Here is a 13,649-nt window from a genome sequence, read left to right as displayed (position 1 = left end):
TGCTTGAAATCCTGTGTACTCTCTCTTCCAGTTGTGGGTCGGAGAGAGGATGCCCATAGCTACATCTACTGATCATGGACACAACCTCCAGACTGTGCAGCTACTAATAAAGAAAAATCAGGTAAGTAGGTGCTGTTAGAGCTCCATATTTGCTACTTCTCCTTAGTGCTGACTCATTTGGGAAGGAAATGTTTGGGGTAAAACAATGGGTGCTGTGGCATGACCACAGGTGGTGGCAGCCCCAGGTTGTCCACGTGAGCTGATGGTGGGTGTTTTGCTGCCCCTCTGGAGTTAAGACCCCTGGCTTGTATTTTCTTTTCATTTGCACATTGTCTCATCAGTCAGTTTTCTCCCATGTAGACCCTTCAGAAAGAAATCCAGGGTCACCAGCCTCGTATCGATGACATTTTTGAGAGGAGTCAGAACATCATCACAGAGAGCAGCCCCAATGCTGAAGTCATCCAGCAGAGGCTTGCAGACTTGAAGCAGCTGTGGAACCTCCTCATCGAGGAGACGGAGAAGCGCCACAAGCGCCTGGAGGAGTCTCACAGGGCTCAGCAGTATTACTTCGATGCAGCCGAGGCTGAGGCCTGGATGAGTGAGCAGGAGCTCTACATGATGTCAGAAGAGAAAGCCAAGGTGAGCAGCTCCAAAGTGACACTACTTTGGCTTTAATTGCTGTGCAGGGGTGAGCAGGTGACATCATTTGGTGTGGTGCTATGGAAAGGTGACATAAACAAATGTAACTTCCTGGTGAAGCTTCAGGTGATGGTGGCTTCTGCCTGTTCTGACATCTTTGATGGTGTGCAGGACAGGCTGTGCTGTATGGAACCAGGGAGCATCCTCACACTGCAGAGGGCAACCCTGTGCTTGCCTTCACTGCAAGGCCAGGATTGCCAGTGTGGTCCAGTTAGGTCCAGTTTTCTGTTAGTTTTGGGTGACTGCACAACACACCTGGCTGTGAAACGGGGCCTGGTGGTCAGTCAGCTACCACTGTCACATCCTTGACTCCCGGTGACCATCAGCTTTGACTCCCATCTTCACACCATACCAAAGAGAATGTAAACTCCTGTTTTCCAAGGAGGTGTTAGTGCTGGAGCTTGTTTGTTATCACCATAAATGCACCATGTTTCCTGCCCTGGTAAAATAAAGCTCAGCTTTATATCAGGAGAACACATTCCACAGGTGTTCAGTCTCCCATTAAAAATGGCTTGTTTTCTTTTTATCTATTGCAAATAGCTCACAATGCAAAATATTGTATTGAAAAGATTTATTGACAATATCAGTTAACACTGAGAGTAGGAGGCTGATTTTCTTAGCTATAACAGTGCATAAAAAGTTTCAATTGGAACTTTCCAGACACTTTGGCATGGACTGTGTAGAATTTCTTTTCCTTGCCCCATGCTGTTGTTGAGATGCCTCACAAGTGGTGTGTCTTAATCTATTCCATGTTTTTGAGCCCTGCATCAGTGCTGTGGAAACACATAAAAAGCTTCATAGAAGAGGAAGCTCAACATGCTCAGTGCCCAGCTGATGTAATTTTGTTCTGCACCCCAGAGGGATGGATGCATTATCTATTTCACTCATTATTTTGCTTTCTGGGGGTACTATTTGCTGTGGCAGGAGGACTTCTCTTCAAGCTGTACTTGGGAGCAGCTCCTTATAATTGTTCCTGTCATTTTCTGTCACCCTTACAGGATGAACAGAGTGCAGTGTCCATGCTGAAGAAACACCAGATTTTGGAACAAGCAGTAGAAGATTATGCTGAAACTGTGCACCAGCTTTCGAAGACCAGCAGAACTTTGGTGGCAGATAATCACCCAGAAAGGTATTCACTGCCATTTTTAATTGGCTCATGAGTTATTTTAGGAGTTCAGTCCCTTTGGGTGGTTCTGGCACACAAAGACCACCACAGAGAGTAAGTAGCTCAGTGGCTCATACAGAGGAAGAGGAGTTTAGCCTCAGTCAATTCAAGGTGTCACCCTGATTTGGCCAGAGACAGGGTCAGTATGTGCAGCTGCTGATTTCTGGTGGTTCTGGACACCTGGAGACCTGTCCCCTGTGCAGGCTGCAGTGTCAGGTCTTGGCAGCACTGCTGAACATCACAGAGGCAGAGCAGTCCTCAGGCCAAGGTCCAGATCTGCTCTTCCAACAAACTTCAATGTCCAGCAGAGAAGGTCACTGTCATTAATCCTTCTGCAGTGCTCCCCAAGATCTGCCTCTTCTCTTTGAGATTCCAGCAGAATCAGAGCCCAGAATCAGATGCTTTAAACATGGGCACATTAACATCTTACTTTTGGTAAATTTATCTCACTTTTCGTAAATTGCTTTCCCTGAGGGAGAACTCGGGAAGCTTAAGAACCATTTTGCTGTAAGAGCTGCAGCTCAGCAGATTGAATTTTGCACTGGCTTCAGCTCCAAAGCTGATTCCACTCTGAGGCTGATGTATTTAACTGCTCAGCCTGCACAGGCTGGAAGGTGGCAGTGGCCTAGGCCAGACACACTCTGCCTCCGGTGGAAGGTTGTTATTTAACTCTAAAGCACTCTCTTGTGGTCATGAGTGCTTCTGATGAGAGCACATTTCCTGGCTGAGCTGCCTGAGTACTGGAATAACATCATCAGCTTCACAAGGCAGATGGAAGGCACTTTGACAGCACTGTATGGCTCAGACAAAATAGAGGCAAAAGATACAGCAAGTAGAAATATTCATCCCTTGTGCAAATGCTGAGCTTTAAGGGGTAAGAAACCCATGAGTGCTGCTGAACTCTGAAGCAGAGTTTAACTGAGAAGGAACTGCTCCCTGCCTCAGCAGCTCAGATCCTGCCTGTAGCTTTGGGAGAAGACACTGGTATGATGTAGAGCTGGATTCCAGCTCCCCTCTCTAAAGCCAGGGGTTTACAGTGCAGGACAGACAAGCTTCCCAGCTATTGCTGTCACCTCTGCTAGCAGAGGACTGGTCCCACACATCCAAGTCAAATTCCTGCCTGCAGCAGACGTGCATTCTGTGGATTAAATACCCCCAGGGACGTTTATTCCCTGCAGTTTTCCCCACTGGGTTTTGCTTGCAAGGGCAGCGCAGATTCAGCGCTGTTTGCTTTTCCAGCGAGCGCATCAGCATGCGCCAGTCCAAGGTGGACAAGCTCTACGCGGGCCTGAAGGACCTGGCCGAGGAGAGGAGGGGCAAGCTGGACGAGAGGCACCGGCTGTTCCAGCTCAACCGCGAGGTGGATGACCTGGAGCAGTGGATTGCCGAGAGGGAGGTGGTGGCAGGGTCCCACGAGCTGGGCCAGGACTACGAGCACGTCACGGTGAGTCCTCGGAGGGCCTCTCCGGTGCTGCTCACAGGGGTGCCTTGGCTCTCTCAGCTCTCCTGTAGCCACAGCGCTGCATGAGGCTCTTGCTGTGCCTTGCAGATGCTGCAGGAGCGGTTCCGGGAGTTCGCCCGGGACACCGGGAACATCGGGCAGGAGCGGGTGGACACCGTCAACCACATGGCCGACGAGCTCATCAACTCCGGCCACTCGGACGCCGCCACCATCGCCGAGTGGAAGGACGGACTCAACGAGGCCTGGGCGGATCTGCTGGAGCTCATCGACACGAGAACACAAATCCTCGCAGCCTCTTATGAACTGCACAAATTTTACCACGATGCCAAGGAGATCTTGGGCCGAATCCAAGACAAACACAAGAAACTGCCCGAGGAGCTCGGTAGAGACCAAAACACAGTGGAAACACTACAGAGAATGCACACGACGTTTGAGCACGATATCCAGGCCCTGGGCACCCAGGTGTGTGGCAGGTGAACTGTGGGTGTGGGAAGCTGAGCTGCAGAGTTTGCTGCTGCCCTTGGCCCCTCTGTGGCTGGGAGACAGAGTGCTTCCAGCTGCTTCCCACGTGTAGTGCTGTGGGAATAACCTCACCTGCCTCCTTTCCTTATCTGTCTGGCTGCTGCTCTGTCATTGTGTTCAGTTGATATGTAAAGTAGCAATCTGTAAGTACACAGGCTTCTGAACATGTTGGCAGTTGTTGGATGTTATTCCATTTCCTGTCCTCGGTTGAAGAAGAAATGAGAAAGACAGAGAGTTTCTGTATTGATTTAAAGTACAAAATATGAAAGAATGTATAAGCCTGGTTGGCTTTTTGAGGTTTGGTTTTATTTTGGTTATTTATTATCAGTTTAGGTTTTTTTGTTTTTAAAAACACCAAAAAGCCCCAATCAAACCCTTTGTGCCAGGCACTGTTTATTTTTCCTTTCTGAGAGGCAAAGACCTACACAGAGGCTTTCTGTCTTGGTTATGAACCTGGGCATTCTGAATTAAATGTGGCCTTTCTTGGTGCGTCCTGAGAGCAAAAGAGATTTAAAATCCACAGTTCAGGCTAAGATTTTTAAAAGCATCCAAACCTGATCTAATTCTGAAACTTTTGAAGCTAAGATGTGCCAAGAAGGTGGCAGCTGCTCATACAGCACAGGGGGGATTCTAAATCAAAATACAACATTCAGCTGCCACAAGGAGAATTTGGGGAGAGAACAAGTTGCTTAAGGAAGGAGGAATTACAAGTGACTGTATTTATCCCAGCAGGTCAGGAAAGAGCTGCCAGCCAATTCTCTATTATGTTGCAATTTACACTAAAACAAAGGAGATAGAGCAAGCAGTAGCTTTTCCAGGTCTTTTACTTTCAGAAGCTGTAGATTTTATACAGAAAGTGGGAGACATACACAAAATATCAATCCCAGTCTCTCAAAAAGGTAATTATAATCAAGACCTAAGTGAAGGAATATGTAATCACAGCACAGAGCTGTGGAGAAGGCACTTAGGATAATTTCTGGGTGAAACAGCCAGAGCACCAAGGTGGATCATTTTGAGAGAGGTCTCTGTGCCTGTAGGTAGAAGGCTGTTGATTTGATGTTAAAAAGAAATTAATTATTAGACAAAAGCTAATGGAATGTTTTCTGGCTTGCAAAATATGGAAAACAGTCAGGAATTAGCATTTGCCATCCCAAGACAGTGTTTGAAAGGAAAAGATTTCTAATAGTAGAAGGTTCTTGACATTTCCACGTTTTCTTCTCTTTGAAGTCATTATCTACATTTTTGAAAAATAATCTCTATCAGCTGCAGTAGTGGTTTGGACACTGAGTTCCCAGGTGTTTTTGTCCCTTTTATGAGAGGAAGGGAATTAGATGATGAAAATGGTCCCCATTTGCCCTGGCATGTAACAGACACTTACCTTTGGCACTGTGTCTCACAGGGAGTTCAGGCAGGGGCAAATCTTTGCTATTTTGGGGGTCCCTTGGCTCTCCAGTGTTCTCTGAGGGATAATAGTGGCTCACCAACAGCACAGACCTTTCTAGTGTGAACAGACCAAATCCATTTGCAGTGACTTTAGGAGGCCCCTCAGGTGATGAATTAGCAGATAAGTGTCCCTGTAGCTTATTAGCAGATAAGTGTCACACCCACCATGGCTGTGTCTGTCCCACCCTGCTGCAGGTGCGACAGCTGCAGGAGGATGCAGCGCGCCTCCAGGCTGCCTACGCCGGGGACAAGGCTGATGACATCCAGAAGAGGGAAAACGAGGTCCTGGAGGCATGGAAGGCACTGCTGGATGCCTGTGAGGGCCGCAGGGTGAGGCTGGTGGACACAGGAGACAAATTCCGCTTCTTCAGCATGGTTCGGGACCTCATGCTCTGGATGGAAGACGTTATCCGGCAGATAGAAGCCCAGGAAAAGCCAAGGTAAGGCAAGGCATCCTTCTCCACCCAGAGATAAGGCTGCAGCTCACCTGAGGAACCTCTGTATCACTGAGAGTGGCTTTCAGAGTCTGCTGCTGCAGCAGCTTGCTCATGTGGGTGGGTGGCTGCTGGAATAATTGCCATGGAAAATTGTACCCAGAGAGATTGGGTCTCACACCGGGGTTATTTGATCTCTGATTCAGGCCAGAATGGTGCTGTTCCTTGGGAAAGGCTTCCTGAACTACAACGACAATCTAGGAATCAATTTTTTCCATCTGGAGTTGTGGGTCAGTTTGGAAATGTAGCAGCTGTTGAATCTGAAATCTGTGTTTCTGCCCATTTTAGGGATGTTTCATCTGTGGAACTGCTCATGAACAATCACCAGGGGATCAAAGCAGAAATTGATGCCCGAAATGACAGCTTCACTACGTGCATTGAGCTTGGCAAGTCTCTGCTGGCCAGGAAACACTATGCATCTGAGGAGGTACCGTGCTCCCTGCACACAGCCATGGTTCTTCACAAGGGAGAAACCTGCCCTGTGTCACCCACAGAGTAATGACAAGTGTCACCTTAGGGACAATGCACTTATGTGCTGTTGGGAAATCAGGGTATAACCTCACTCTGGCAATTCATGGTGGGTAACAGAGGTGACATCAAGATTTAAAGTGTCATTTTCAGCCCAGAAAATGCAAAAGTTGCTGCATTCCATTCTGCAGAGAATGGCTCTGGGATGGAAAGGTGTCTTCCTTAAGCAAGGGCAGAGGCAGCTGTGAGACAGCCTGAACTTCCTGCAGGGGAAATGGAATGCTGTGGAGAGGCCTGCTAGGGGAATGAGCAGGAAAATGTTTGTTGTGTAGGGACTAAATTCAAGGAATATTAAGAGAACCATATCCAACTGCTGAAAGCCTTGATTTATTTTCTGAGGTGTCCAGGCCACAGGATAGAGGCTCAGCCCTTGCTTTTCCTGCCTCCCTTTGGGGAAGGAAAGGTAATCAAACATTTTGAGGCACTTCCCTCTCAGGAAGGGGAGAGCTTCTGCAGCAGTCCTGAACAGCATTATTATTATTATTTTGCATTATTCACTGGAAAAGGGCAGAATATTCAGTGCCTGATTGCACTATTTACATTTGTTTGCCCATTACACCCTTTTATCAAATACTCTGTGTGCTGTAGCTTTTAACAGACACTGAATGCTTATGCAAATGTGATATTTTAATGGAAATGTCACATTTATTTATACTTGGAAGAGAAAAACAGCTGTTGTTTGCACGGTGAAGTCACTTCCTGAGGAACTTGTGCAGTGTCTGTCAGTGCAGGGTTGGGGGGAATTGCTGCCTGGTGCTTGTGTAACAGCCCTGCTCTCTGCTCTCCATCCAGATCAAGGAAAAGCTCCTGCAGCTGACAGAAAAGAGAAAAGAAATGATTGACAAATGGGAAGACAGATGGGAGTGGCTCAGACTGAGTAAGGACACCCTTGGATTTCTTTTGGGATGGGTCATATTTAACTTTCTGCATTGTGCCTTTCTGAGCATTGAAAAAAACCTGCAGCTCCTCACTTTTGTTACAGCGCTTGGAAGTGTGTTTGTGCTGGAATAGCTGCAAGGTTCACACCTGTTTGTTGTTAAATAATGAATTTGAAACCAAGAAACCCCCACCAAAGGTCTTGCTCTGTATGATCAAACTTGGAACTTGATGCAGTAGCTCTACTGTATTTGCAGGTGTCACATTCCAGTTTCTATGCTGAAAATAGTAGGTTACACCAGATTAGAACAAAAAAACACCCTAAATTTGCAAAATGCAAAGGCAATAGGAGAAATATCTGTCTTTTCAGTGACCAGTTTCACTGAACTTAGCTCAGGGGAATACTTAGCCAAGTGCATGGACTTTGGTCCCTGAGCTGGGTTTAGATAAATCCCAAAGCTACCACAGTGCTCATCTTTGTGACATTAATGGCACTGACCCCTGTGCCCTCTCTGCTCAGTTTTGGAGGTGCACCAGTTCTCCAGAGATGCAAGTGTGGCTGAGGCCTGGCTGCTGGGCCAGGAGCCCTACCTGTCCAGCCGTGAGATTGGGCAGAGCGTGGACGAGGTGGAGAAGTTGATCAAGCGGCACGAAGCGTTTGAGAAATCCGCGGCCACCTGGGACGAGAGGTTTGCAGCGCTGGAGAGACTGACCACGGTGAGTGTCTGAACCCCCTGGCCATTCCTGCTGCTTTGGAACAGCTCCCAGAATCACCAACTTGTTCTTCATTTCTTGGTTGTTTGTTGATTGACCTCAGCCAGCCACACAGAGCCTGAAGTTTCATATCTCCAGCCATACTAAAAACCCTCTTTGATTAATTGGAACTCAACAACCTCCAAGGAAAAAGCTTAAATGATAAATGACCTTAAGAGTCAACAGGAGCTGTCTCAGGCCTTGGAGTGATGACCCAGAAGGAAATTTCAGAGCTGAACAGTTGGCTCCAGCCCTCTGCTGTATTAGCTGGCCAGTTATTTTTGGTTAAAGATGACAGTGGTGGGAAGGGGGCAGTGACAGTGATGTTTGTTGTGTTGTGACTGCTCCAGTGCAAGGCTGTATTGTCCTCTAGGAAGACACAATGAGAAAAAGAAACCCCAAACTCCAATTTGAACACAACTGCAGTGTCAGTCATTGATGCTTGGAGAGCATTTTACCATATTTGGAGAACAATTTGGCTTTAGACACTACAGTTGAAGTGGCCTGGCTTTTCACACACACTGAGTGTCGCAGCTGCAGACAAAAGGAACTGGAGTTTCTCAGCATCCTCACAAATCAGGCTGGTTTTATGGAGATGGGTGATTTCAGGGATTCAGACAGGAAACATTTTACTTCTGTGTTTGGCAAGCAGACAAGAAGATGTCACTTTCAGATATTTTAATAACTTGGGCTGTTTTGTTGTTTGTCTGGGTGTTGTTCTAATAGGATGAGTAGGAAAATAGACATGGCCACTGGAGAGCTGCTAACAGAGGTTCTGATGCTTGTGCCCTCCCTGACAAATTCAGTGCCACAAACTCTTTTAAGGCCTGATGCCTTCCAATTTTATCCCCATTTACCTCAATTTCAGTAATGTTCCAGGAAAACATACAGAGCTGTTGCTAGTTTCTAGAACACCCCACAAAAATGAGCAGTGTTTTTAAATAAGAAATGTTTCCTCTCCCAGCTGGAGCTGCTGGAGGTGCGTCGGCAGCAAGAGGAGGAGGAGCGGAAGAGGCAGCCGCCCACTCCGGAGCCCAAGGTTGCAGAGGATGGAGACTCCCAGCAGCAATGGTGAGCTGGACTCTGCTCTTCCCTTGGGGAACCCTTGGGCTGAAAATGTGCTGTGAAAGGAGAGGAGCTTGTATGGGTTTATAACATGACCCCTGTTAGGAGGCTTGGTGATTTATGGGGACAGGACCTCTCCCAATCCCCTGAATTCCATGCCAAGTTCCCATTTTCCAGTTGTCACTGCTGAGGCATCCCTGGCCCAAAAGTGGGAATGCTGCTTTTGTCCTCTGGGGCCTGAACTGCAGTTCCTGAACCAACTTGGCTTTTTTCTTCGATGAGCATCATTTACAGATTTTAAGCCATTTAGAAACTGCTTATGTGATAGGAGGAGGTTTATTTGTAAGGTAATTGTCAGTAAAGTCTGGTTAAATCTCACTTCACACTGGATTTATTCAGTTGGGCCAGAGGATTTTAGGAACATGCTTAGATTTCTTAAATTAATATTCTGTAAGAAAATCTCATTTTGTTGAACGAGGTGAGTGACTTCCAAGAACCTTATACAATTTCTTTTCTTTTTCCTCTCTCCAACAGGGATGGGACAAAAGGAGAACAAGTTTCCCAAAACGGTTTGCCCTCAGACCAGGAATCTCCACGGGTTAGTTACCGCTCCCAAACCTACCAAAACTACAAAAACTTTATTAGCAGACGGACAGCCAATGACCGCTCGTGGTCTGGACTGTGAGCCACAGAATCACTTGCAGCAACAGAAACCTTTTTTCAGTATGGTTTACTGATACTGGTTTAATCTTTTGGCTTCAGATTTCCCTGCTACTTTTCTCTTCCTTCCCATCAGTTGACTTTTATTTAATTAGCAGCCCCTTGGACATATATTTGCTTCACTTTAATCTTTGTTTATTTGAATCTCCCCACTGACACTCAGTTGCTTGAAGGTGACACATTTATTTCATGTTATTTACTGTGAGTTTTTCATGTCGCTAATAGCATTAAGATTTTCCAGCGAAAGCCTCCTTTAAATGAGTAATTGAGATGTAATGAGATTACATCCTAATGAAGAAGAGCACTAGGACCTGACAGGTATGACGCATCGAGTTATACTAACAGGTCTCAGCACGGCAACTTTATTAAATCAGCTGCATTAGCAAGAGTTATGTACCAGGCCAAAGATAATCCACATGAGTGAGCTGGGCAGGAAGGGCTGGGAGGGGGGGGAGTGTGACTGTGGACAAATAAAAGCCTTAAGGTTAGTTTGTATAACATTCCATGCAGAATGGACTCATTGACTACAGAGACAAATAAACGTGAAATAAACCATTCAAAACTAGTATCTAGATTTATCTGGGAGTTTAGTCCTCATGCAAGGTTGTGATCTTGCTGTGTTGGGGCCCCATTTGGCCTCAGTCCTGTCCAGGTGGCACCACAGCAATTCTGTTTCTGGGCTCCAGAGAGGCAGGGATGTAAATGAGAGTAGGGTGTAACCCCTTGGGGAGAGGATGTGATGCTTTCCTTTACAAACTAAATAAAATACACTGTCCAAGATCCCAGCTCTTTATTTTACATAGGTGCAGAATGAATGCTCCATGCCTTACTTGCTCCTTCTTGACAGGGGTGTCCCAGTGGAGTCAGGATGCATGCCAAGAATCCTCACGTGCAGCCATGACAATGCCAGTAAATGTCCCTGGAGTTAAGGCAACACTGGAGCTGGATCTGGCTCCCCTCCCTCCCCCTTCCTGCAGAGCCTCCTTGTTTCAGTTAACGCTTTGAGTGAAAGGACACTTCCCTTTGTTGCTGAGCCTGGCTCTCTGGGGTCACATTCAGTGCAGGAAAGGCTTCTGGCAGGCTGGGATCTGTGCATATCAGGCAGTGCTGCAGAGCAAACACGAGTCCCAGCCCAGGGCTCTGGCAGGAAATGCCTTTCAGCACAAACTTGGCTTTAAGAAGCCCATCCTAGTTAGATCTGAGTCTGCACACAGACTCTGCCAATGCTCCCCAGTACACAGCAGTTCCACCTTTCTCTTTCTGGAAATAAAACCTTGTGGTTCTTCTTTAGCATTCAGTCCTGAAGTGAGCTGTTGTACATTCTAATGTTTATAAATTCTCTACAGTTGTGGCAGGGAATGTGAGGTGATCTTCAAGCACATCCCAGATAATCATCTTGTTGGTTAGCACAGCCTTATACATCACCTGTTTGCTTCTTTTGAAATTTTATTTTATTGCCATGCTACATGATGCATTTCCATGTTCATCTTTGCCATCTGCACTTCAGTCTTCCATGAGAACTTCCAAGCTCAGTTTGTGGAGTCCTGTGTTGCAGTACCTTGGGTGTACAGAGCTGTGTCAGTGAGGCACAAGATGTGCTGCTGTTGGTCAGAATTTTGGTTTCTGACAACTGGCTGAGCAGTGCAGCTGGATTGTTCTGTGTGGGCTGAGCTTGTGAGCTGAGAGCGGTGATTGAAAGGATGTGCCTCAGTAACTGTACTTTTGTCTTTCCACTTCATGATGCATGTTTTGTTTTTTTGTTTTTTTCTTTTGTCAGGATAACAACATATAGCTTCTTAATGCTTTTAAAAATTCCATGTGAATTTATGGGGGTGCTCTGGTGGCTGCCCTGTGCCTCCAAAGTGTGTCAGTTCCCAGGGCAGGATAGCTGTAGCTTCAGACTCCACCATCTGCAGAGCCTTCACATGTATTTTGGTGAAAAAAGTAGTCTGTAGAAGGAATTTATAGAGATAGATTTTTTTAAATTTGTATTAGTACACTTACATAAAAATTCCACTTTTATGATGATGAAGAAAAAGTAAGTCATTGATTAAGGTCATCATTTCAGGCACTAGAAGAGTAGCATTTCACCTATTTATTGCAGCCTGTGGGTCTGGCTAAAGGCATTAGGAAGGTCCTTTTGACAGAACAGCCTAGAGGTTGGCATCTCTTTGCCTTGTAAGCAGGCAAATCATCTGGTTCTTCAGCTGTGGGGCAGAGCCTTGAATCCATGAACTGAGCAGATGTTGCTTCAAGCACTGCGAATCCAAAGGGGCACCTGTGTCATTGTCACCACCTGTCTTGTTGCATGTCCCAGTCCTGCTTTAAAGAGTTCCAGAGTAGCCTGTAGCCACTAAAGCACTTCCAACTAACCCCTCAGGCCCCACTGAGAGAACTGTATCATGTACAGAGACCTGTTGTGTTGTAACAGGAGTTTGCTGTTGCTGTTTGTCCTCCGTGGCGTTGTCTCCGCATGCCCCACGCATGTTTCCATTGAAGTGTGTTCAGCTCCCGTTTTCTCTCCGTTTTCATGACACATCCTTTGCAGAGCTGTTCATGATTTATTTTGCTTGTTTTCTGTTAATTGTAGATAACACGTGAAAGGAAATAAAACCTGAAAGAGCGTCAGAAAAGCTTTTCATAGCCCTTTTACAACTGGTAGAATTTGACGTAGAAGGTGCAGGACTGATGATGTAATTAAAGTTGGCAGTTACTTCTCAAAGTCACAGGGTTGCAGCACTGAATTCCATATTGTTTCCCATAAAATCTGTTGAGCAGCTGTGCAGTGGCTGCTGATTTGAAACTGGTTTGGTTAACCTCAGGTTAGGGGTTCTGGATACCCCCAAAGCAGTTCTGTTTTCACATCTGGCTGGTACTGCTCCAGCAAATGCGCTGCTTTCTGTGTCAGTGCAGGGGCCAGGTGTTTCTGGAGAGTTTATTTAAGCTGTGGAGATGAGTTCCTGTGGGCTGTGTGATTCCTCAGTGCTGGTAAGAGGTGTCAGGTCCTTCAGACAGGGCTCCAGCCAGCAGCAAAGTGGAGTTTGAGCTTCCGGAGCTGTCACTGGACAGAAAGGTGTGCAAACAGCTCTCCTTGTTCTTGAAGGGCTCTGTTGGCCATGGGTGGTTGACACGGGTGATGAATGGTGACTCAGGGGTTGTTCATTCCACTACCTGTGTTCTGGCTGTGTTTGGATAAACTTCAGCCTCATCTATTTACCCTCTCCCCCACTTTAATGCAACACTTTTGTTATACTTTGAGATTTGGGTACAAGTAGTGAGGGTTGATGGCTTAGATTGATCCTAATTGTGAAGGGGCAGTGTAAGGCTATGTGTATTTAGGGACAGGGTAAACCAGATCTGACTGAAGTGCAATGTGAGCTGTGATTCTCTCCCTGTTTAAGGGTGTAGTAGTGTCTGTACTCTGGAGGTTTAGGTTGCTAAAGGCAGTTAACCAATCCTTCCCATGGTCAGAGCAAGCTGACACTCAGATCTTTATAGGCCAAAGGTGAGGTACAAGGTGTGAGGCACAATAATGGATACTGGGCAGGTGTAAGAAGTTCTAGCAAACAGTGGCAAAATTGAGTTTGTTGCATAATAATTTGGCTGCTTTTGATTTGTCCAGGCCATGTGCAGAAGTAGGAATGTCTAATTATTGTGCCATTCACAAAAACCTGCTTGTCTGCATAAAACCAGTCCAGAATGTTTGTAATCTACTAGAGCATTAGCAGCACTGAGCTTTAGTAACTTGCTAATAATAATACTACACACTGGTTGTGTAACTCCTGAGCTGCTACCAACGGCTCTACACGTCAAAGTTATGGTACAAGAAAACAAAAAAAAAACTGGGACCAAGCTGCATTTCAAAAGCTTATAGCCATTAGGATTCCAATTTAAATGATTTTTGGATGAATGGCTCCTGAAG

General features: G+C 46.2%; 1 protein-coding gene across 2 annotated transcripts in view; it reads left to right on the top strand.

Annotated features, from left to right (window-relative positions):
• SPTBN1 (spectrin beta, non-erythrocytic 1) overlaps window positions 1–13,649 on the top strand; it is a 115,225-nt gene that overhangs the window by 95,321 nt on the left and 6,255 nt on the right. For both annotated transcript variants that reach the window (XM_058802132.1, XM_058802131.1), the window contains exons 22-32: window positions 32–121; window positions 361–639; window positions 1,698–1,828; window positions 3,104–3,308; window positions 3,414–3,788; window positions 5,487–5,731; window positions 6,074–6,212; window positions 7,106–7,190; window positions 7,710–7,906; window positions 8,907–9,013; window positions 9,542–9,605. In XM_058802132.1, coding sequence (XP_058658115.1) covers window positions 32–121; window positions 361–639; window positions 1,698–1,828; window positions 3,104–3,308; window positions 3,414–3,788; window positions 5,487–5,731; window positions 6,074–6,212; window positions 7,106–7,190; window positions 7,710–7,906; window positions 8,907–9,013; window positions 9,542–9,605 — 1,917 coding nt within the window. The remainder of the gene's footprint in view (window positions 1–31; window positions 122–360; window positions 640–1,697; window positions 1,829–3,103; window positions 3,309–3,413; window positions 3,789–5,486; window positions 5,732–6,073; window positions 6,213–7,105; window positions 7,191–7,709; window positions 7,907–8,906; window positions 9,014–9,541; window positions 9,606–13,649) is intronic.

Source organism: Ammospiza caudacuta, chromosome 3 (assembly GCF_027887145.1).
Source record: "Ammospiza caudacuta isolate bAmmCau1 chromosome 3, bAmmCau1.pri, whole genome shotgun sequence".
NCBI lineage: Eukaryota > Metazoa > Chordata > Aves > Passeriformes > Passerellidae > Ammospiza > Ammospiza caudacuta.
Note: the sequence above shows the minus strand (reverse complement) of the source record. Positions and strands in the feature narration are given on the sequence as shown.